The 26,345-nt window shown below is 36.2% G+C and overlaps 1 protein-coding gene across 4 annotated transcripts in view; it reads right to left on the bottom strand.

Annotated features, from left to right (window-relative positions):
- The window catches only part of LOC123551435 (osteopetrosis-associated transmembrane protein 1-like), a 302,750-nt gene extending 288,363 nt beyond the window's left edge, over positions 1 to 14,387 (bottom strand). The window contains exons 1-2 of one of the 4 annotated variants that reach the window (XM_053540919.1): positions 13,936 to 14,387; positions 5,222 to 5,336 (exon numbers count right to left, since the gene is read on the bottom strand). In XM_053540919.1, the coding sequence (XP_053396894.1) occupies positions 5,222 to 5,336; positions 13,936 to 14,271 (451 nt within the window). In that variant the 5' untranslated portion in view covers positions 14,272 to 14,387. The remainder of the gene's footprint in view (positions 1 to 5,221; positions 5,337 to 13,935) is intronic. The other 3 variants (XM_045340374.2, XM_045340373.2, XM_045340372.2) reach the window with 3 other exon arrangements.
- Between the last annotated feature and the right edge of the window lie 11,958 nt (positions 14,388 to 26,345).

The following is a 26,345-nucleotide window of genomic DNA, read 5'->3' as shown; positions in this document are numbered from 1 at the left end:
TTGATTATTCCGCACTCATTATTTGACTTAAGTGCTTTTGGTAAATTATTTCTACTAAATACACCCCTAAAGTTTTTAATTTTCAATTGTTTTACCTATTGTTCAATTTCAAAGTTAGAAATCAGTTTGTTTATAAATTTATTTTTTTTTACAATAGGAATTCTTCTATAAGGTCTTGGATGAGAATCAATCTGTATACCCTGACCTTGACTCTTACCACTTAACAGAGATGTAATCAAAGGTAAACCAAGACTGGCCTGAAGACTTAAAAAACCTCCATTTTGCTTTTGTTTTTGTGTCAGTTTTACATTAAAATTTTGTTGTTTTATTACCAGACTTTATTGTTTTCGCTGACTAGGTGTTAGATATGGTGCTACAAGTTTTTTTTTTGTCATTTTCTATGGATACAATTCTGTTTCCTAGCAGTTTGTTGACTCCAGTGCTGGGGAGGCTACTTAATGCCCCAATCCCCAAGGGAGCTATATTTTTGGAGCTATTTTTACAGCTACTGGAAGTACTGTTTGGCCTAACAAACCAGCTATAGCATCAAGAAAACCCCCACTTTGACCTTGACTAGTCATTTGTTTTTTCGAAATTGTAATTTCTAATTAATATCTTCTTATTTCTAATAGACTTTTCAATTTGATTAATCTGTGTTTTTGTAGTTTCCACGCAATTGTTCATATTTTAATCTAAAAAGTATATTGGGTTTTATTATTATAAGCTTTTGCTAAGTTTTTCTTTTGTCCATCTGTTAAATTTACTTTATATTCAATATAATCTGATGCAATTATATATTTTATATATATATACTTTATTTAAACAATAACAAGTTCATTTCCAGTAGTATTTATTAGGCAGACTGGTTCGCTTCTACTCATAGTAGTAAATTACCTGTATTTTATTCCCAGTTTTGGAATGAAGGGTGTTCAGGTGTGGATGCATTTTTGGAATTTTGGGGTGGTAAATTTGGGTTGTTTGTGCCACCCATTATTACAGTTGCTAATGCAGTTAGACAAAACTAGCAGTGTATTGATTGTACCATCATGGTCTTCTGCAAATTTTTGGCCGTTACTATGCATGGGTGGAAGATTTATATCCAATGTTGTAGACTGGATTGAGTTGCCCACAAATAAAGACAAGAGCTCCACCAAGCAGGGCAACATATGCCCGAAGGGTTACATCAGAGAATGGGAGCAAAATTTAAAGAAATTGACTGTTGAAGCCCAAAGGACAGGAACAATTAACAAAGGGATGAAATTTTGAAAAAAAAATCTAAGTCCACAAAAAAGTCCTTACCAAGCACAGGTATGTCAAAATACACCTAAAAATTGGACGTACCATTCATGTTGTACCACAGAAAATGGTCTCGGCTTTTCCCTACGGCCAATAATAAAAAAAGTTTCAAAATAAGCTTTTATAGTAAAAGGGAAGCAATTCAAAATTATTTTACTGTAAGTAAACAAACAAGAGCACCATCTTGCAGGTGCTGACGCTCATCTGATTTTTTTTGTGTAATAGAAATATTGTCCTACCCATGATTTTTTAAGTCCAAAAGGGGCCATCAATCTTGCAAAAAGCAGGACGGAGTTATGTTTCTTGCTGTACAGGGTCAACTTATGATGGTGAACAAGTGTTGCAAGTTTTAAAGCAATAGCTTTGATAGTTTAGGATAAAAGCTGACCTAAACATAAAACATAACCAAGAAAACTGATTTTCTAAGTCCAAAAGGGGCAATAAATCTTGCAAAAAGCAAGATGGAGTTATGTTTCTTGATGTACAGGGTCTGCTTATGATGGTGAACAAGTATTCCAAGTTTCAAAGCAATAGCTTTGATAGTTTAGGAGAAAAGTTGACCTAAACATAAAACTTAACCAAGAAATCTGATATTTTCTAAGTACAAAAGGGGCCATAAATCTTGCAAAAAGCAAGATGGAGTTATGTTTCTTGCTATACAGGGTCAGCTTATGATGGTGAACAAGAATTCCAAGTTTCAAAGCAATAGCTTTGATAGTTTAGGAGAAAAGCTGACCTAAACATAAAACTTAACCAGGCAACGCCGACGCCGACAACCGCTCAAGTGATGACAATAACTCATCATTTTTTTTCAAAAAATCAGATGAGCTAAAAAGGGATCTGCCAAATAAAAACAAGAGCACTGCAATGCAGAGCAATATACACAAAGCAAAGTCATATATGACCTTTGAGCCCTAAGTGTGATCTTGACCTTGAAGCGAGTCATCCAAAACATGCGCTCTGCATGTCGTATCGGTGTGGTGAACATTTGTGCCAAGTGTCTTTGAAATCCTGCAAGCTCTTCAAGAGTTACAGAGCAGACACGAAACAAACTGATATGACCTTTGCCCCTAAGTGTGACCCTGACCTTGAAGTGAGACATCCAAAACATGTCCTCTGCACGTCGTCTCAGTGTGGTGAACATTTGTGTCAAGTTTCTCTGAAATCTTCAAGGGGTTCAAGAGCTACAGAGTGGACACGAAATTGCTAATGGACAGACAGACGGACGGACAGACACCAGACAGTGAGCAATCACAATAGCTCACCCTGAGCGTTTGGCTCAGGTGAGCTAAAAAGCACTCGCCCAATCGGTCGAGTATTCAGCTAGGTCCACTCCTCCTATCCAGACTTTAACTCGCCAATGCGAGTGGAATTTTACACCACTGTTAACCTTTGATCTAGGGGTCCCGTTGTCTCAACATGGGGAACATTTGTGCAAAGTATTATCAAAACCCCTTGATGAATGACAGAGTTATGGACCGGAAACAAAATTGTGGACAAATGGACAGATGGAATGACAAGCGCAATCCTATAGTTCCCAAAACTTGTTTTAAACCAGTAGGGGACTAAATTACCTGTCCTTATTAAAAGCTAACCCACCATTCTATAACCAAAATTTTGCATAATTTCCCTAAAACTAGCTGACTTTTTTTCATGATATTTGATCTGTATGTACAAAGAATATTTACCATTCATGACACAATAAAATATTTAATACAAAATTTCAATATAATTTCATCTAATACAAATATTTAATGTAATTTTATCATCTAAAATACCGTAAAAACTCGAATATATCACGCTAGCATGTATATTACACACCCCCGATCTTGCATCAAAATCTTGGGAAAAATGCTTACATTGGAATATATTACGCACTGAAAAATCAGTCAGAAAACGTTGTTTACAAACTCGAAATCGGCCATTAGCGGCATGCATAAAAACGATTTCTCGTGAAAATTGCAACTGCTGCATAATCGGTTACAGACAACAGTGACAATATCAGAGACAAATTCTTTCTCAATCTGTCAACACCTTAGTATGCTTTAACAATAACAGACGTGCGAACAAACTTCTCATAATTATGGGCACATCAAACAAGAAAATCGCGGTTAATTGGCATGTTTGTTTGCCAATATACGAGCGGCTGTAGTGATCAGTAATAACTGGCTGGAAATAAAGAAATAACAAACAATCTGTTTCAATTGCAATTTATTTGTGCATCCTTGAAAGATAATGATTTTAATGATCAAACACCTACAACCCGGAACTGCGAAAATTATTACACACATTATCCGCTGCATATTTATTAACTAGATTTACAAATACAAAAATTTAAACTCTCAATCAAAACCAACATTACCATCAGAGGTTCGGTTCCGTACGTGTTTTTAGCCCCACCCAATAAAACGCTCTTCAAGAGGAGGTTAAAAAAGCACGGCCAAAAATGTAAACACATGACAGGTGACAAAATTGTCCGATTTTTGCCGATATTTTCGGGTTTTCAAGCTGGGAAAAAATGTTTGAAGCTCTACCTTGGTGTATATTACGCAACCCTTTGAGAAAATGAAAAAAATCGTAAAAAAAGTGCGTAATATATTCGGGTTTTTACGATATCATTCAAAATAATAAGCAGGGTGTTTGCTTTTTTGATCAAATTGTAGCCATGACAACCTCATAAGTCTAAAACAAGAGGGCCCGGAACGCCCTGTATCACTCACCTTACCTAGCTTTCACCCAAGAAAACCTAGTATCTAATCTGGCCTAGATTTCATAGAGACAAACATTTTGACCACATTTTATGTAAATCAGGTAGATCATTAACCAAGTTTTTTATTGATTTGACCAGTGACATTTTTTCCTCAGGTAAACCACTTCTGAACTTGACTTAGATTTTATACAGAAAAACATTCTGACAAAGATTTATTATCATCAAGGTGAAAAAAGCAGCTTCCAAAATTGTCTTATGATTTGACCTGATGACCTAGGTTTTTCCCCAAGTGACCAAGATACAAATTTATTCGATTTTAAACAAACAAACATTCAACCAAGTCTCATGATGATCAGGTAGAAAATACGGCCTTTAAATGTGTCCTTCTATGATCTGACCTAGTGAACTAGTTTTTCACCTAGATAATTCTCATTTGGAACCTCATCGAGATTTCATAGAGACAAAGAGTCTGACAAAGTTTTATGAAGATTCAGCAGAAAATGTGGCCTCTACTGTAAGTGTTAATAAAATGACTTTGACTTTCTGAAAGAGTTGTATGATTATAGCCTCTACAGTGTGAACAATGTCTTCTATCATTTAATCTAGCAACAAAGTTTATGACCTTGGGTAACCCAATTTTGAATATTACCAATTTTATTGAGAGAAATTCTGACAAAGATTTATGATGATCAAGTAACAAGGGCTTTCCATGATTTGTCCTAGTGACCTAGTTTCTGACCTCATTTGAACTTAATCTAGATTTTATAGAGACAAATATTCTGACAAAAGTTTAAGAAGATCAAAGACAACATGTGGCCTCTACAGTGTTAAACACTTGGGTTTTCTATGACTTGACCTAGTGACCTAGTTTTATACCTAAGGCAATCAAGTTTTACAACTTTCAAAAAATTCACAGAGACAAACATTCTGACAAAGCTTCATAGGGATGAGGTATCAAATGTGGCCTCTAAAGTGTTTTATATTAATTAACCTAGTGACCTAGTTTTTGACATAAGATGGCCCAGGAACTTGTCCGAGATAATATTACGGGAAATACTCTGACTAAGTTTCATTTAGATTGGGCCAAAATGTTGATTTCTAAAGTGTTAACAGTCAAATTGTTGATGATGAACGACGCTCAACACTGACAGATGAGGGAAACAGGGAGATCACAATAGCTCACCTTGAGCAGAAAACAAATATTTCAAAACATACCTTTGCAGTCTGCATTTTCCCATATCTTGTCAATGTCCCTCTGAACACTAGTTATCACTTGAACACGATCAGAATTCAACAATTCTTTACGGCAGTTATCTAAAGTTTCATCATTCTGCAAAGAGAGGTTAAATAGTGACAACCAGTAATGTTTATACGTCTAGGTGATATCATGGTGCAAGGTACTTCTTCATTTGTGGAAATTGATATTTTTGGAATACCTTAAACAAGAAAATCGGTACAAGAGGGTCATGATAACCCTGAATCGCTCACCTGAGTAATATGAGCCACATGTTTAAAATGGCAAACTGATGCTAAAATATTAGAAAGTAGGTCACATTCATGGTCACTGAAAGTCAGTTTTAAAATCGGAGTGCAAAACTTTACATGTCATCCAAAGTTCAAGGCTGTAACTTAAAAATAAAGAAAGTAGGTCAGTAGGTCAAGGTCACAGTCAAGTGACCCATAATAGCTCGGGGTCATCAGGTAATTATAATTAAACAGTCTAGGAAATATGATCTCATAATTTTTGAAGTATTTATTCCTATAGGATATAACTCATTATTATTATTATTATTATTATTATATACCAGATTTATATAGCGCCCTTTTCATGATCAATTTCACCTTCAAAGGCATTTTACATAGTTCAAATGCAGCCACACAGGGTGCATAATTCATCCTCTACTAGTACAGACACAGAGCGATCTGACCAGAGGGACAGAGTGAGACAAAGCCCCCACGACAGAGAGATCAGAAATCAGATACAGTCTTGTCCGGCTAACTTAGCCTAGCTTGTTGCGAATAGACAGCCTGGTTCTTTAACGTGCCCAGTGTATAGCACTGATACATGCAAGGATTGCCTGGGTTCCTGACCAGTACACCTCTAGTTGGGTGGGAAACACTGAAAAGCGTTTCTGAAAATTCCCGAGAAGCTGCCGGGGATCGAACCCCCGACCTCAGGATTGGAAGGCCAGTGTGTAAACCACTGAGCTATCTGTCCACCACTCATATAACAAGTGATCCCCAGGGCAGGGCCTCTTTTCACCCAGGGGCATAATTTGAACAATTTTGGTAGAGGACCACAAGACAATGCAAGATACCAAATATCAAAAGCCTATGCCTTACAGTTTCAGGCAAGAAGATTTTTAAATATTTTTCCTATATAAGTCTATGTAAAACTTGGGATCCCCCAGGGCAGGGCCTCTTTTCACCCCAGGGTTACAATTTGAACAATTTTGGTAGAGGACCACAAGGCAATGCTACATACCAGTATCAAAGGCCTAGGTCTTGTAGTTTTAGACAAGAAGATTTTTAAAGTTATTTCCTGTATCAGTCTATGTAAAACTTGTGACCCCCAGGACAAGGCCTCTTTTCACCCCAGGGGTACAATTTAAGGTATTTGGCCCATAATAGAGTACCTCCTTTCTGAAGAGTATTCAATTCCTACCATAAACCTATTTTGACTGCATTTTTCAGGGGCGTGTAGGTTTTTTTTTTCCTTATTTTCCTTTTTTCTAATAAGTTTTTACTTCTTTCAAGACTTATTATTGATTTATTGTACAAAAGTGGAAAAATTTCATTTGATAAGCGATTTCTTGCTGTTCAAAGCGAATTTACCTCTGAAACAGAAGGGGTAGAGTAAGACATCTTTAAAAATATTGAGTTATATGCAGTAAAAGTTCTCTATTTTGCCTTCATTCTTTAGATTACATATAAATGTAGGTAGGTTTTACTTCTGCCCAAAGGTTATTTTTGAATGAAGTGAGCAAAATTCAAAACAGACCCGCAGGATTCGACCTTAACTTTTCAATGTTAGAGTTTGAATTCTGTCTCATTAAATCCATTTACCAATCACGATCAACTTTAAGAATATACCAAGCAAATGCTATTTTTTAAACATTAGGGGTCTAATACCTTAAACAATCTTCATAGAGGACCATTAAATAATTTGGCATGTGAATCATGTAATGGTCCTCTATGATGACATATCAAGGTTCTACGCCTTGCGGTTTTGGACAAGAAGATTTTTTAAGTTTTTCCTTTTGGTTGGAGTTCTGCATGGAATTCAATTCTTTGAACAATTTTGAAAGGGGACCACCCAAGGATCATTCATGTGAAGTTGGGTGTAATTCTGCCCAGTGGTTTTCAAGAAGAAGATTTTCTTAGAAAATGTTGACAGACGGACGACTGACGATGGACGACTGACATTGAGCGGTCACAAAAGCTCACCACGAGCCTTTGGCTCAGGTGAGCTAAAAACAGATGGATAACCGATGGATTCTTTCCATTTAATTTGAATATTAAAAGAACAAAAGTGGGATTTACTGACTGGGCACATATAGTTTAAAGGGCAATATCTCACTGAAAACTCATTCCAATGGATAACAAAGAAAATATGCACACCTCCTCTTGAGAGTGAATCGTCCTATGAATTTTTGCTGAATTCCAGGCAGTGGTTGCTGAGAAATATTCCCTACTATGACGGCGCTATAGTTTACTAATGTTGAATAATCAAAGGGCAATAAATTAGTGAAAATCATCCAATTGAAACATGAAGATAATATGCGTATCTCCTCTTGTTAGTAAAGCTTCCTATGAAGTATGACTAAACAAGGGGCAGGATGTAAAGTGGTTTCACACTTGGTTCAAGCGAGCAAAATGGTTGCAAACTTACAAAATGGCGGACATTTTCTGAAATCATCGCGTGTTCGCTTGTTTTTTTTATCAGGTAAGTGGGTTTCTATGGTATTTTGAACTCTATGGATATGTGCATGCATCAGTTCTATGTCTACGCCACACTCGGTTTTGCGTTTCAGCGTTGTAGATTTCGAATTCTCAAAGTTATAAAATGGTCATGTTCATGTTTTGATATTTGAATTGCATCGTTTCTTGCCGTTTTTGACATTCTAATGATCAAACTAGCCTGTTTTGGGGCCCTTAAACGAGACAAAACAACTAATTCTGAAGACTTCTATAAATGTTTGGCCCTGCATGTTTTAGGGACAGTGCTATACCCAAATAAATCTTGTTCAAGCTCTTTTTTGTTGCAAACTTGTACTTCAAGTAATTTCTGTTAAAAACTTTTTCTGAAAAAAAAAAAGTGTCCAACTATCAGAGAATGTTTATTGTGCAACTGGTTGAAGAGGCAAATCATGAATTTCCTCAAAGTTGCAGCAGATAGCTCGACATTTCATAATTCTATTTCTAATCACGTATAATGACGTTTGGGCACAAAACAGAGACTTATTTTTAGCTTTTTGTGATTTTGGAAGATCAGAGAAATAATATGGTCGGTGTTTTGCTATGGTGTGCACTAGTCTTGTGTTTATCTTGCCCAAGAAATTACTTAATGCAAACCGTGTAATCTGACAAGTTTTTGTCTCAATTTTTAGTCCAAATTCTAAGTTCCCATCTCCATTGACCTGTATTTGTAACTGACAGAAAATTTGTTAAAGATATTTTACATAAAAGAAATATTATAATCGAACTAAAATATTGCAAACTTGTGTTTTAATTTCAATCGATCTGAAATCTACAGTATTGTATTTCCTTGTTCAATTTATTTTTCAGGCAAAAACGCAAGACTGAGACCAGCAGTGGGAATTCTCCTCTGGAATGTGTTATTTGCAAATAGAAATTTCGTTCATGGTTTGTGCTTCAACGTCATTTGTTGTCACATGAAACAACAAACTATCAGGATACATGATTTGTTCGTAAAAACTGTTTTTCGTAAAATATTAGTACGTGTAGTTTTGATAGAAAACAAGAGCTGTCGGTGGACAGCGCGCTGGTCGATTCTCATTGCTTGATAGTATAATATAAGGCATCAACTTTAACATTACAATAAGCATATTCTAAGTCGAAAAGGGGCCATAATTCAGTCAAAATGCTTGATAGAGTTGTCTGCTCCTGTTTACAGACTGGGGTCATGTCATGATGGTAAACAAGTATGCAAAATATGAAAGCAATATCTCAATGGACTTTGAAAATATTTGGGGTGGTATGCAAACTTTAACATTTGTGTGACGCTAACGCTCACGCTAATGCCGGGGCGAGTAGGATAGCTCCCCTATTCTTCGAATAGCCGGGCAAAAAAGTAGTAATATATATATGGCTAAAAACTTCCCCTTTTTGTCTTAAAATGACGGAAAATTCCCCTTTCTGAGGGTATGGGTACCTGTCCCCAAAAGATGTCTAGTGCCCTGCAGTTGATTCCATATGGTAACGCTGTATGGAAAGAAGGAGAACTTGAAAACATTAATGTTTGTATGGATCTGCCTGAGGGAATAGTCGTGCATATGACAAGTTCGTCTCAATGGCTGTACTAGATACGGAGGGATTGAAAGAGCTACATATGATAACCATGAACGATTTTGTAGAACATGAAAAGTCTAGCAATTGTCCGTCTGTCCTCGAGTGTCTGCCAACTAAGATCATTTAACATGTTTGTTACACTATCACAGTTTGAATACTGACCCTTTACCCACCTGGCTTCTCTTCTTTGTACCATTTCTATATTGTGTATGTTTCTCTGTGTGTGGTGACCATACCGTAGAAGCATACTCTAAATGTGGTCTAACTGGAGTTTTATAGGAGGTTTTTTAATATTTTGGTGTTTTACTTTGACTGGAAGGTTTCTGCGTAGGAAACCCTGTGATTAGTTTGCATTGTTTGAGATTCTATCTACATGTGTATTCCAGGAGAGATCATTTGCTGTGTCAACACCTTGATACTTTGCACTGGAGACCACTTCCAGGATTTGACCATGTGTCACAGGGTGAGAAAATGTGCAGTCAGTCTGGGGCTCGAACAGCGTTCGACACTAACGGTGTCCCGGGATCCCGAGGACACCAAAAATCCGCAAGGGATCCTAAAGTTCACAATTTCGGTGTTCCGTCGGGACTCTTGATTTTTAGATAAAATATGATTCTAAAAAAAATGAAATTCCCCAGTCTTGTTCGCTCAAACATCGGTCTTTTGCTAAGCCAGGGCGTTCAGTTGACCCGAGGTCCCGGGTTTTGACCCGCGAAAATCGAGAAAAACTCGTATTTTACCCGCATAAATTACGGCACGTGCGTTGGCTTGACTCGCGGAAATTTACTTAGATGCGTTCCAAGTTCGATAGTTCTACCCCCTGTCAATCAAAATCCCAGTGAATTTCAATATTGTTCGCCGGTACAAGAGGAAATATGGCAGTAGGCGGAGCGTCGTATGTTAATTAGCTACCGACAGATGTCAGTCACGCCACGCGCCAAATGACACTTGCTTATCTCGAGGTTTGTATTTAGTACAATATGCCTTGTCATGATCAATGTTTACAAATTAATTGATAAACAATGCAGCCTTAGATTATCGTGTTTGTACCATCATTTTGTGTGCTCGATACGATTACATGAGCCGGTCGGCCGTTACGGTCTATAACAAATTTATTATCGTTGCCGAGGCTTTGTTTGGGCAAAACAAATTAAATAAGCAGAAATTATACGTGGTATAATGAGAAAATAAAGTTAAAACAGTTCTCTTTTCAAGAACTTTAACTGTTACTTTTGTTTTTCGTATTTGTCACTCGTTTTCTAGACCGACATTTTCGAACATTTTTATCATTTCTTACAAGATTTTTCTAGTACAAACTAAAATAAAAAGCCAATAAAACGTCTGCATTTACGAAAAATATGATCACTGTTGCCAAAGCAGCTCTTATTTAGAAAAATTTGCTAATAATAAAAGCATGCAAACACTAAACCCCACCCACTTTTAGGCAATGTGCAAAATAAAACAACTAAAATATGAAATGTTTAAGAAAAGCTGTTATGACCAAAGTACTAGTTTTAGATAAAGTCTGTGGGAGTTGCATTAATAAGGCCTAAAAAATCTTTGTATCTGGTAACATGCTCAAAAAATTAGGGTAGGTAGGTCGGAACATTTTTATTTTTTTTTTATTTAAGGGAGACTTCGGAATTGTCAAAAAAATGATTACAAATAAGGGGGTTATAAGGGGGAATGAACTAGGCGCCATACATTTAGACGAACTACAACAAATGGCAGAGGAGTGCGATGGTAGTGAAGATGAGGGGGAAGAGGACCTGGACAGAAATGACATTATTCTTTTACAGCAAAAGTCATACAAGCTATTGTTGTCATTGATGTAAAATGGAAATAAAGTGGAAATAAATTACATGTAGTACTGTAAACAGTTGTGTTTGTTAGATTTTAGTTTTTTCATGTTCTTACCACATTTTGTTATCAGGGACTCCTAATTTTCAGCAGGGATTCCTAAATTTCCCAGCAGGTATTCCTTTGGGATACCTGGCAAAAAAGTTAGTGTCGAACGCTGTCGAACCCGGGACCCCTCGCTTACAGGGCGAGTGCTCTACCGAATGAGCTAACCGGCTGCCTGACACATCCTCTCCCCTAACGTGACCAAGACTGTACTGTGACATACACCCCCACAAATTGGAAACCCGTCCTCGAGTTCCAGAGGTACATAATATTGCATGCGTCGCAAGACTGACCAAGCAAGCATGCCAAGGTCCTATGTTGGGCGCCAAATGTCACAGGGTGAGATACTTTGCACTGGAGACCACTTCCAGGATTTGACCATGTGTCACAGGGTGAGAAAATGTGCAGTCAGTCCGGGGCTCAAAGCCGGGACCCCTCGCTTACATGGCGAGTGCTCTACAGAGTGTGCTAACCGGCTGCCTGACACATCCTCTCCCCTAATATGACCATGTCCGTACCGTGACACATGTAATATGTAATTGTGTGTAAATTTCTTTCTGTTTCTTGTTATGTTCATGACCTGACATTTGCTGGGATTGAATTCCATCTCCCAGACATGCTCCCATTTTTCTAGTTTCTGAAGGTCCTGATGTAGTGTGACGCAGTCTTGTTCTTTAGAGATTGTGAGGTAAACTGTGGTGTCATCTGCAAACAGTGATTGTAAAGATATGCAGAATAAGTTCGGATTTGACAGGACAGCGACAGTCAAAAGTTACCATGCTCACTGACAGCAGGGGTGGCAAATTTCATTGTTCGTATTGCCCAGGCTGTCCCAAAGCATGTACGGACAAGTGAAATTTGACCAGAATTTACTATATAACTATCATACGGACAAGTACAAAATAGCACTTGACAAAATCGGACAAGCAAGTCAAAATCAGATTTTGCCACCCCTTTATGCTTGGCTCCCAAAACGTCCTATCTGGACCACAGACACTTGGGGTCTGGAATCCCCACCCCACTACAGCCCAAATTACTAGAGTCAGTGTACCCGGTTTCGCACACATTTCCTAAGAATACCTTCCTATCTAGCTAAAAATGATTAAATTTGAATTTACCTCTATATGTTTTAATAAATACACTTATTTCGGTTTAAAACACGCTACTTTCACTTCCCACTACAATGACGTCCTACCTCTTAGTGTACTTGATTTGGATAACATATTTTGACCAGTTCTTGCATTTAAGTGTACCCGGTTTCGCACACCCTGCTATTTATAGAACTCGGTGATTACAATGCAGTTACTCAACAGAAAAATATTAATTAACCTTTTAACCATTTATATAATTCAATTTAAACACGTATTTTCCAATAAAACATCTGAAAGTGAAATTTAAAAGCAGTTATGAAAGTGAAAGCTAGGTACCAAACCCTGGTTTTACTTCTAAAAGCAGAAACGGCTAAAAAAACTGAATACATGAAACAAAAATAAAACAATAGAAGCTGTTGAATCAAAAATGACCCACACACGTCTAATTATTCGATTAAATTCTCTGTTTTAATAAAAACGTAAAGCAAACAATCAAATTGAAGGCATTTTGCAGGTTGGGAGAACTTCAATAACTGTTGAAATATTTTTCATTTTTGTAAAGTAGTAGGTAAATATTTACCTGTATGATGGAATAGTGATTTTTCAATTTATTTTGCACCTTTTTGTTGTTTGCATAGTCATTATTTTCATGAAACTTAATATTTTTCAGCTGACCTACTAGTCTCCATTGATATTGTTATTATTTTCGTCTGCACTTACCAGAACGAGGCTCCAGTGGGGAAGGACCCCTTGTGTCAAATTATGTAGGGAATAACTCAGTTTCGTGAAATAATAACAAAGAATTGTTGAATTTTCTGCTTTATTCTCACAAAAAACATGAATTTACTGGGTGTGCGAAACCGCGTACAGTGCGAAACTGGGTACACTGACTCTATATATACGCACCTGTATATATTTTTTATCATCATCATTGTATATCCAGACCCAGACTCTAATCACACAAACATTGTTAAACTTATTTGAGCTAATTAAAAAAAATATATAATACCTAATTAGCTTTAATTAAAGCTAATGAGGTATTATATATTTTTTTTAATTACAGCTAATGAGGTATTATATATTTTTCTAAATTAGCTCAAATAAGTTTAACAATGTTTGTGTGATTAGTGTCTGGGTCTGGATATACAATGATGATGATAAAAAAATATATACAGGTGCAAAGTAATTTGGGCTGTAGTGTAATCAATATGTGATTGTGGACGCGAAACGGCAGAAGCAGAAGGGGTGGGGATTCCAGACCCCAAGTGTCTGTGATTTGGACTAAACTGCAATTAATTACAATTAAATACCAGGGTCTATTGTTTTCCAGAAGTAATTTCAGTGTCATTTTGTTTGTCATATTTCATCTCTGAGCTTTCAAAAACTGAAATATTTACTTACTTCAACAATATCGTTATAGACTGTCTTTGATCTTCGGTAGTGTACAACGCATCCCTCACAAAACCTAAATGGTCTAGCATTATCAACAGAACATTTGATAAATCTAGAAGACCGCAATCCAAACTCTTGTATAAATGCCTTGCAATCTGGACGAATATTTGATGTGTTACTTCTTGTAGCACCAATATTCTGACCACTTGCAATCTCACTCAGTCTTTCTTGGTTCAAATTCAATTTCCAACGCAAATATGTGAAAGCCAACTCATCAGTTATGCCTGAAGATGCAACAGCATATACACAAAAAACGAGCAAAACAACTTTATTGGTATTACACATGATAAACTTTTCTGAAATCAGTACTGTGACTGTTACTCATAGTCATTAATCAACTTTCTTCCTTTCACTTTGAACGGAAGTGTCTTTTTCGGTCTCAACCTTTTCGACCCAAGTCATTTCGGTCTTAGCAAAATCGGCCCTCAGATGTTTCGGCTTCTTTTATATTGTTTCGTATTTGTGTAAATGTTAATGGCTTTTAGATTTAAAAAAACAAAAATCGTTGAGCTCGCTTCTCATAATGATGCTTTTACGGGGATGGGAGAGTTCTAAACCAAGGACGAAAATGAATGTTTCTCATTGCAGAGTTGGTGCAGCCGTTCTGCGCAAGCGCGGAATTATTATCAAATGGAACGCACGGCAAAAATACTCATTTTTTTGCATGTCCGCGCGCATTTAATGTATAATATGCATAATATACTGACTAAAGGTTAGGATTAGAATCACCATGGTTACAAAATATATACATTTAAGATATTTTGGTTTTACCTAGAATCAGTCATATTCATGGACGATTCACAACCAGGTAAAAATAAGAAATTCTATTCCTTCATAAAACATAAGAAAACAGAAAATTGTGGTGTAGCACCTTTTTAAGGGCATGAGGGGTCAACATATACTGACCCTGCCACCAAGGCCAATATCTAAATAGGCAATTTGAGTGGGGTTCTTTCTCAAAACCACAACCACTCAGTTTGAAGCAACTCTGCAAAAAAGTTACTACAAACACTTCAGCACCCAACTGCCCATGATCTCCGTTACAGAAAGGGTTTTGATAAACTCCTGCAGGGGCTCTCTCCAAACAAAGCCTTGCCCAGATGAACTCTCCACCAAGAGTTCTAAAAGAGCTACACCCGAGATACGCCCATCCTTACAATTATATTTAGGTCATCCCTGGAAACTGGCTGTGTCCCGCCAAATGGAGAAGTGCAGTTGTCCCCTGTTAAAAGAAAGGCCCGAAATCCAAGGGCCAGTAACTACAGGCCAATATCTCTCACCTGCATAGCTTCCAAATATTGGAACACATTCTAGTCTCCAACATCATGACACATTTTGACAATAATGACCTTTTAAGCCAGTACCAGCATGGCTTCCCAGATCTAAGCATAGCTGTGAATCACAACTGATCAGCTTTCCCACAAGAAGTTTACGACAACCTTGAGCAAGGTCAACAAACAGATGTAATAGTAATGGATTTTAGTAAAAGCATTCGACAAGGTTGATCACAAAAATTGATATTTAAACTTAATGAGCGGGTGTCCCACCCTTGGTATCACAGTGGATAAAGTCATTTCTGAAGGGTCGAACCCAAAGAGTGTTGTAGACGGCTGCACTTCGGGACACCCTGCCTGTCCTGTCCGGGTGTTCCCTCAGGGATCCGCCCTAGGCCCTGTCTCTTCTGGCTTACATAATGACCTACCAGATTCTATTAGAAGTAAGGCAAGACTTTTTGCAGATTGATACCATAGTATACCTTACAGTCAAGTCCTCACTTGTGCCCAAACACTAAAAAAAAGATTTGTACGCCCTTGAAAAGTTGGGAACAGGACTGGTCAATGGAATTCAACCAAAACAAGTGTGAGGTGCTGAAAAATACTCGCAAACGAAACCCTGTATGTTTCCTTACACCTGCATGACAAGGAAACTGAAATCTACCGAAAACCGCAAAATTTACTTAGGTGTTACACTAATAAAAAACTTAAACTGGTCTGAACATATTAATACTAATTACCTCAAAAAGCAAACAACTCTCTTAAATTCATCAAAAAGAAATGTTCAGACAACAAACAAAAGGTCAAAGAGAAAGCTATAACACCTATGTCCGTCCACAACTCGAGAATTTGCTCATTTCCATCTGCACCCCGGCAAAAGTCCCTCTCCATACAAGTTCGAAAAGTGCAAAGATCACTGCAGGGTTTATTTTTAAAACGACTATAACTATACAAGCAGTGTAACCCAGATGTTACACCCTAAACGGGCAAACTTTGAACAAGGGCGCATACAATCTTCTCTCATCATTTTTACAAAATCCGAACAATCATGTATGCGTCGACCATAACCATCTAACTCCGACCAAAAACCCTGAAACACCTAATTCCACTTTCACGTACCCCAATACCACATGAATTCCTTCTTCCCCCGTACAATCAGACTATGGAATGGCCTTCCCCAATAGTACAGTCCAGCCCCAGCCTCAACATATTTGCTGAGCGGCTGGCCACTGTACATCTGCAGTAACTTCCTTCACTATGTTTTTTAATTTAGCACCTGTAGTAATTTTTATTCTTTCCCATACACATTTAACCCTTTGTCATGTATTTGCAGGAATAAAATTTTAAATATTTGTTTTCTCAGGAAATATTCCAAGTGTTGCAAAGTTTTTTGCATCAGTACTTTGGCAAACAGTCTGCAAAACGTTCACACTGAAGCAAAGGGTTTGCAAATAAACACTTAGATAAATTACAGACTGCAAAGGTTTTTGCAAATAAATACTTTATTAAATTAGCAGACAGCAATGCATCTGAAAATAAACACTTAGTTTCATTTACTTAGCAAAGGTATTGCAAATAAAACCTTTGTACAGAAATGAAAGAGCAAAGCATTTGAAAATAGTTAACTAGATGAATTGCTTTCTTGGTAGACTCTAGGTACAGGAAGTAATTAACCTTCTGTTTTCTGATTGGTCTATATTCAAATGGCAGGATTTTTGAAAATATTGTAGGGAAGTTTACACTCAGTTAGTGAAAATTTTGCATATATAATTTGGTGATGCAAACTTGTGTTAAACAGTTATTCAATAATATTCTAATTATTTTTTCTGCAAAATAAACTTTGTTAAAATAAGGTATGCAATACTGTGTTGTTAAGCAATAAGACTTCCAAGAACCAGGGAATATTGCAGCAGTAGAAAGGTAATGTAATCAATGATAGTTTAATAAAACACTTTTTACTCAAGTAATTGTTGAAACTTACATTTTACATGATTTAGTTATTTTACTGAATGATCACTGAAATAAATTGACTTTTGATATTTATTTAAAAACTGCAAATTTAATGGTTTTGTGAAAACCCCTTTTCTTTGAACCTCAGAAATCCATTTTATGCGTTTGTTACATATTTGCGATACTTTGCTTTATTATTTGCATGCAAGTTGCGAATACTTTGCTATCACTTTGCGATTATTTTTGCTATCAGTTTGCGATTTTATTTGGCCGAAGATTCAGCTGCGAATTGAAAAATTGTTTGCGAAGTATTTGCATTCTGTGTGGGGTTGTGTATATTGCAAAAGCTTTGCAGAATAGTTCACGTTTCGTTCCATTTCTATCGTCTGTGGAAAATATATTCAGCAATCATGGCTGCAACTGTTCTGCAAAGGTTATGGCCAAATATTTGACAAAGGGTAAAAAGTTATTCTGCAAAGGCCCTGTTTTTGCTTGGGTTGCACCTAATGAGTTTTCTCATTTTTAACACTGCCCAGACAAGCGCTTCCAGTCATTATCGTTAATGATTGTTGGAAGTATCATGTAGATGTAGATGTAGATGTATTTTTGTGCAAATTTAGTTAATCCGGTATATACCGGAGTCTGTAATATATCACAAGCGCACCAACTCTGTATTTGTCTGTTTCACTGGGAGAGGGATAACGACAACAGGGGTCTCCCTTTTAGCTATCCGTGGAAGGGCATCGGTGACAAGGTATAAAAAACACTAAATCTTTAGTAAAATGTGGAATTTACTCCCCTTAAATCCATCTTCCGCGTGGAGGTTACTAAGGTAAACGGGTAACAACAACACAAAACGTCAAATGGAACCGAATACGACAGATTGCAGCAGTTAAGGCTGCAAAACCAACAGCAGATTCGCTGCCTATAAGACATCCAAAAACTTTGGACACCCAGGTTCGTACAATCATGACAATCCTATTTAAAACCAAGGCAGTGGCCCGGGAGTGGCAAGCCCAGGCCAGGGTCTGGTGGGTAAGGCTATTTTCCATAGGGCAAACGAACCACTGTGGCCATAGTCGATCTAACCCTAACCTCTAGTCAGTATATTAGAGTCATAATTTTAGTGGTGCAAAGCCTGGACTAATATGGCCGACAAAACTATAGAAAGTAGTGTTTCCCGGGTCGGGTGGGTCTGGTAGCGGTTGACATTTCCCGCATTGAGTGCACGCACGCATCAGGTCCCAGAAAAGTCACAAATTAGCTATATAGCTAAATCTAGCTATATATAGCTAGAAATAGCTATAAAACCAATAACAATTGTTTAACATATGTGTATATTAAATGTAAAATAATTATTATCCCATTATCCCGTGTTTTATGAGACAGAAGACAATCACAAAGAATGGAGATCTATGCAGTTTTAGTTTCAATACATGTTGCGAATTTCTGCGATTAGTCATTTATAAACTTGTCTTATACTACGATGATTATCACAAGTGAAAAATTCAGTGATGATTTATCGCAAAGGAAGTGTCTAGGGGTATGGATCCGTACCTCTAGAAAATTCTAGGTACGGGTCCGTACCTCTAGACAAGACGGGTTTGGGGTTTTCTTAGGGTACGGACCTCCGGGTTTTTATAGAGTTTTTGGGTAATTTCAAATTTTGTTGAAAACGAAATAACAAAAAAACACTTCATCAGAATTCACCTTAAACTTGGATCTAATGATTAAGATTAACAACAGTCATTCGATTTTTTACATTTTCTTCGGAACGTAAATAACCCAGGAACACCAAATAAATCACGAGATTAGAAATGGTAGAAAAAAAGGTATAAAGATTAAACAAAATAAATTAAAAATGTTGGGAAAAAACTATTTTAATTGATAATTAATTCTAACTGTAGTGCATTATGTTTTTCACCCCATTTGGTACCGTTACAAGATACAAGGGACGTTTTCACAAAAAGTTGCGTTTACTTAATGTCGCTTAATTGATTATTAAACAATCAGTTCCGTGCCGATTATCATTATACCTGTTAAATAACAAAAAAATAGGTGCACGTTTTTCCTAATTTATTTATTTTCTTTTTTGCTAAATTTCAAATTAAGGGATAGATTAATTCATCAATCTAGCTGTTATCAACAATTTATTTGGGAACAAACTAATCGGCATGGAACGTGTATTCATTTGGAGTCCCCCGGTTTTTTAGTTTTGAAAAAAGAAGGTAAACAATCGGGTAAACGTGGGTATCTCTAAAACCATTATTAGATCCAAGTTTTAAGTGAAGACTTGTAAAGTCTTACTTGTTATTTCATTTTTAACCCAAAAATTTAAGATATAAATAACCCAAAATCTCTAGAAAAAGGAGGTCCGTACCCTAACACTATCTATCGCAAAAAACTGCAACAGTTATTGAAAATGTGATTAACAAAGATCTTGGATTTGTGTTATTTTCTTTCTTTTTCTAAACCCTTTGGAGTAATTATGACCATTTTGCATCTTGTTTTACATATTTTGCATTATTGGTATTGGGACTGGTTTTATAGCTCTTTAGCTAGATTTAGCTATATAGCTAATTTGTGACTTTCCTGGGACCTGCGCATTGAATGTATGCTATTAAACCTATGTTAAACCTAACCCTAACCTTTTGTCACTATATAGAGCTCAATACGTGGGATACATCCAATAGGGGCGAATTAATGTTGACTGTCCGGTAGCAGGTAGTCCAAATAATAATCAGAAGGGAGAATCGGTCTACCTGAGGTCTGATTAAGTAGACTAAGGATCCGGTAACTTAACGGAATGAAAAAAAAAATACATAAAGGGATGTATTAAATCTGTGACGATGTACTGTATGTGACTAAAAATACTCACATATAGAAGCATGTGTCGTTTAAATTTCACACGGGGAATTAATCTGATCAATAAATCCATTATAGAAGCACGCTATGAAGATGTTGTGACCAATGATACCAATGCAGAAGGCATGCATTGATGATATTTCACGTAGCTATCTGTACGATGTATGTGGACAAAAAATACAGGAGAAGCATGCGTTGTTAACATTTCACATGGCTATGTGTGGATATATTGGATCAAATATACCCATTATAGAAGCACGCACTGATGCTTTTTTCACAAAGCTATCTGTGACGATGTATGTGACAAAAAATACACATTGAAGAAGCATGCACTGATGATATATCACGTTTGGGTATCTGTGACAATGTATGTTTAAAACTATACTCACTATAGAAACATGCCCCTGATGGTAAATTTCAGGTAGCAATCTGTGACGATGTATTTGACTAAAAATACTCTCCATAAAAGCATGCGTTGTTTACATTTCCGCGGCTATCTGTGATGATGTATGTGACCAAATATACTCATTCTAGAAGCATGCATGATATTTATGCGGCTATCTGTGCTTTATAGAAGTATGCGTGACAATATTTCACTTAGGTATCTGTAGGAATTTTGGGTGATTACTCAGTTAATCGGATCCGATTCGATTATTAGGTGAAACCGGTTTCATTTTGCAAAACTGCAAAACGCTCTCAAACAATAAAATCCCCATATTGTACTTTTATCTTCATAAATTTCTTTGACCAGTAATTAGACCCACAGTATAATTCCCCTAAAACACATAGACTTTAACATAATCAATAGTCTTAGATTTGCTCATGGTTATCTAAAATATAATACACCCCAATTTAAATTTTGACTTATCAATTAAAATATCACCTGCTTCCAAAAGATAAAGTCTGTAAAATTCCTAATGAAAGTCAGCAGTTGGAAGTATTTTATAAAGGGTTTTCAGTAAAGAAAACAGCAAATTTTAAATATGGCGGTTGATTAACCGGTTCGATTACAAATTTTATACAAAGATTAAAACCCGGTTTTTAAATTTTGAAAACGTCCCACCCCTAGGTTTTCTGTAAGACGTAATATAATAATAATAAATTTAAATATGCTCACTGTAAGAATAGACTAGCTCCTAGACTATGATATACTTTTTACAAAAATTTTTTATTTAATGTAGTGAACTGAGCCAGTCTATATTCTATGTCCAATATCAAACATCAGTCTTGTGTGAAAATCTCTAAAAAGACGGGCTTTTGTCTCTATGAAATTGAATTTGTAAAAAAGGGAAAATATAGAAATATAGTTATTATCAGTCTAGTGGCTAGTCTAACTGAGAAATAAGCTCTGATGATATTTAACGTAGCTATTTCTGACGATGTATGTGACTAAAAAAATAGAGAAAAGTGAAAAAAATACTCTCAATAGAAGCAATAGTGGGTTAACATTTCACCAGCTATCTATGATGATATTTTTGATCAAAACTTTCCCATTAAAGAAGCAGGACTGATGATATTTCCATGGTATCTGTGATGATGTATGTACCAAATAAACTCACTGAAGAAGCATGGTTTAATGTTATTTCACGTACCTATTTGTGACAATGTATGTGACTAAAATAACTTGCAATAGAATCATGCGATATATAAATTTCACGCGGCTATCCGTGACGCAGTTTGTGACCAAATACAGTCAAACCTGTGAACAAAGACCACTCTTCGGAACAAGCAAAAGTTGTCTGTGTTCACAGGTGGTCTTTATTCAGGGGAAGGGGTCCCCTTCTCCCGTTAGCCCATTACATGCTGATAAAAAACTTCTTGCTTTCTTTATGTTAAAGTATTAATTTGTCCGGTGCAAACTTGCAAATTTTCAATCAAGCAGTACTTATTGTGTTTGCTTTAATGCAAAAGTCGTGAAAATTCAGCTGATTTCAAAAATTTTCATCCCGGAACGGTCCAGCTGGGTCGTTATTGGGGGGCAAATATGTCTCTTGGGAATCAGTAAGGCCGGTCGCTGGTCGCGGTCGCCAGGTTGTCGCTATTCACGGCCCTTTTATGAGCATTTTTATACGGGGGACCAAAGACCGGTCGTTGTCGACAGGTGGTCGCTATTTCCGGGTGGTCGCTAGCACAAGTTTGACTGTACACCCATTAGAGAAGCCCACACTGAAGATATTTCACATGGCTATCTGTAAAGATGTATTTGACCAATCATACTCATATGTGACCAACCATACTCATTATAGAAGCCTCGGTAGCCTAGTGGTAGAGAGTCCGCTTCGAGTACAGGAGGTCGTGGGTTCGATCCCCGGCCACATCATATCAAAGAGGTAAAAATGGTACTACTAGCTTCCTGGCTTGGCGCAAGCACACACACACACACACACACACACACACACACATTATAGAAGCATGCACTAATGGTATTCCATGTGGCTGTCTGTGATGATATATGTGACCAAATATACTCGCTGTAGAAGAAAGATCTGATGATATTTCACGCAGCAATCTGTTACGATGTATGTGATGAAAAATCATGCATTGTTTACTTACATGTATCAAGCGGCTATCTGTAACGGGGTATGTGACTTAATTGGCCCATTATGGAAGCATGCAGTGATAATATTTCACTTCGCTAATGGTGGTATGTTTAAGACAGGCAGTTATTTTTTTTAAGATTAAGTTATCTCGTGCGCACGACATCTTATCTTGAGCGCACAAGATCTTACCTCCAGCGTTCGACATCTTTTCTCGTGCACACAACATCTTATCTTGAGTGCACAACATCTTATCTCGTGCACATGGCATCTTCCTCGAGGGGCACAGCATCTTATCTCGGGGCGCTCAACATCATGTCTATAAATATTAAGGCCCATCGTGGGTTTTTCAGGCCAGAGTTTTTTTATTTTTCGTTTTACGGGAGCGCCGGGGCCTTAATATTGCAAAAGTGGGAAAAAATTAAATTCTTTTCCCGAGTTAATTTTATTTTTTCCGCCCGGTCGGCTGTTTACAGCCCCAAAGAAAATAAAATTAGTGTATTCACCTGGACGTAATTTCACAGGAAGGGAGTTTAACGCGTTGCAAAATATCGTGTTTTGCCGCACATTTATTTGGCATTAACAGGGTGTAAAATTCCACTCGCCTGCTCGCATTGGGGAGTTAAGGTCTGAGGTAGGGCGAGTGGACCTCGCTGTGTCTCGACATCGGGCCGGGGGTGGTTTTTTTACCTTATTTACCAAAATTCAGAAATTACACTAAAAAAGCAAAAAACTTTGAGGGGTTTCAGTCGTACCCGGTTTGATGGAATTTCCCCGCGAATGTAAAGTTCAAAACGTCATGCGGAAATTTTCCCATTCCACAAGCACGTGTGCCTAGTACGTAACATCTAATTTACATCGACACTACACAAAAACCGTGCGTAGTGATTCTTTATTTAATTTTTGTTTAAAGTTTTCAAACCCCTGGAAAAAATATTTTTTTGATTTCTTATGATTTTAAAAAGTATGAAGAAATGTGGGCCCAAAATTCTATAAAAAACGGTCGAATTTTCTTTAAATCATTTGTAAAAATTAAAAACAGCGCGTCTTATTTATTTATTTCTTTCTAATAAAAAATGATGAATATATGGGCTTAAATTCAGTTTTTTGGCCCAGAAAGTAAAAAAAAAACAGAATAAAAAAAATCTTAAAAATGAAAAGCGGCTGCGTTACAAACATGGAGAAAAGAGGGGATTTTTGGAAAAAGATTTCTGTTGTGCGGAAAAATAGGTTACGTGACCTCGTGAAACAAAAGTAGAAATGCATTTTAAAAAAAGCAATGTGATGTCACTGCGGGTTTTTAAGTTTTAAAGGGAATCTTTGTAATGTATTTTTTTGCCCAAAACTTTTAAAACTTTTTTCTTGTAAAAAATAATGAAATTCCTCGGGGGGGAAATGGCCAGAGGTAGGATATCCACTTAGTAACTATGTTTGAGAATTTTACCTTTATTATATAGTTTCGCTTTTGATAACAAATTAAAAAAGAATTTTTTTTTTTGTTTTATTTTCAGCAATTTTGAACGATGTGGTAGTCAGCGTTACTGCCATGGCCAAAACATGACGAATGCCTGAATCTCGAGCAAAAAAATCCCGCTTTGATTCCCCGTTCAGATGTCAAGATACTGACATTTTTTGCTCTTAGGGGGGTTAAATTGATCATGAAAACAAGGTCAACATTATTTGGTTTACACTGAATAATTCCCGTAATCTTTAACGTTTTTTTCTCTTCTTTCTACCGGGTGGATGGACGTGATTGTGTCCAAATTTTCAAAATTATATTTTTCGGGAAAATAATTATTGTAATATATCATTTAAAAAAGTGAAATTTTTAAAAGTATTAAATTGTCTAAAGTTGTCTTACTCACTTTTTGTTTTCAATAGTTTCAATTTACAATTTTGCCATAGAAAGGTAATACAAAATCAAAGGTGCTCTGACTTAAATTTTATTCAAACATAATTAGTTGTTTGCGAACAAATAAAGTTTGTAAACAGAGATTTTTTTTACATTTTTTATTTCAATGGTGACCCCTAATTTACCAGGTTGGGACTGTTGGCTAAAGCGCTGGTAGGTTGGCAAAAATCTCAGAAGATGGCCATTTTTTTTGTAATTCAAAAAGAATCATAAGTGTATAAAAAATAATAAAAAATATTTTTTTGGAGACAATATTTTGACAAAAAAGTGATGCAATTCGATTGGAAAATTGGGTGTATAAAAGGTGAAATTACGAAGCCAAATTAGTTTTGAATAAGTGATTAAAAAAGGTGCAAAAGGTTTAATGAGGGGAAAAATTTTAGATTACTTTTTGCTAGATTATCTTTCGTTTTTTATCACTGAAAAAAAAAATTTTCCCTCTGCATGTGACTGTTTTCAAAGTTTTAAATACTTTATTTTTGATAAAATCCGTTTTTGGTGGGGATAAATGTAAAATTAGCTCATTAAAGAGATATTGGTGAAAGATACAATAGTAAATATTTTTGTATAAAAGCAGAGGTTAAACCGCAGAAGATGCAAAAACCAAACCCCCAAAACTACTTACTCTAAGCCACTTTATCCCGCGTGTTTGTCTTATTTTTGTCACTGAAATTTCTGTGGTGTTTTTACAGATAAAATAATTTTTGTCTTCCACTTAAATTTTAAATTAAAAACTTTTTGAAATTTTTAAAAACTTGCCCGGTGGTTACAGTGCTGAAGCAGTTTATTTACAAGTATGATGAAATTTTATTCAATGTTATCCCGTATAAATGGTTTTATGTCTAAAAAATAAAAATACATCACAATATTAAAAACTGAACAAAAACAAGTAAAAAAAATTAAAACGAAAGTTCTCAAAAAAAAAAAAATCTTTAAAAAAAACATTTTTTTTTATTTTTTTCCGAGATGTATTTCAAGCTTTTTATTTTATTTTTTTCCCTCCCCCCCCTGTCATTTTAAAAATCTCCCTAAAAAGAAGTAAAAAAAAATCTGGCTAGGTCATAAGTAGACTGTCCATTTTTTTTTTGTTTGTTTTTACTTTTGCTTGAGGGTATTATTTTAAATAACAAAAGAAAAAAAAAGCAAAAAAAAATCTGATGCTGACATTGCAATTTAAAGCTAGAGTCAAACGCGTTAGTAGTCTGAACATGCAGTAAACATCATAATTATGTTTTTTAATTTTTTAAAAATAGGTGACCAATTATGTGCACCCCTCTCCCAAATGATGTGATAAAATTGTACTTGTGGGAAGTTTAATCGAATTAAAAAAGGTGGGACACTAATTTCTACTTTTCGGATGTTTTTACTAATGGAAGCTACACAACCCATTTAAAAAAGAGCGAGCGCTCGAGATGTGTCGTGCGCACCCGAAGATGTCGAGCGCAGGATATTGATGTTTGCTCTCCTGAAAGATGTATAGAAAAGATAAATGTTTTGGCCCCGAGTGTGTTGTGTGTCGAGTTAAGAGTCGTGCGCCAAAAAAATTTAATAAAAAAAAAAAAAGCATGTCCTAAAGATAGTGTATTAGTGGTTGTTTAGACATGCAATTTTTTTTTTTTGGGAAAAATTTTAAATTTAAATTTATGAGATCTGAGTTAGCAAAAAGGGCCTTAATTTTATATTGATAAGAGTCGTGCGTCGAGATAAGTGTCGTGGCAAAAAAAATTTAACTAAAAAAAATTAATGTGTCCTAAAGTACCACGGGATTTGTGGAGTTTTCGACATGCAAATTTTTTTTTTTTTTAATTTTTTTTAATTTAC

Source organism: Mercenaria mercenaria, chromosome 4 (genome assembly GCF_021730395.1).
Source record: "Mercenaria mercenaria strain notata chromosome 4, MADL_Memer_1, whole genome shotgun sequence".
Lineage (NCBI taxonomy): Eukaryota > Metazoa > Mollusca > Bivalvia > Venerida > Veneridae > Mercenaria > Mercenaria mercenaria.
The sequence above is the reverse complement of the archived record's forward strand: the minus strand, read 5'-3'. Positions and strand labels throughout refer to the sequence as shown.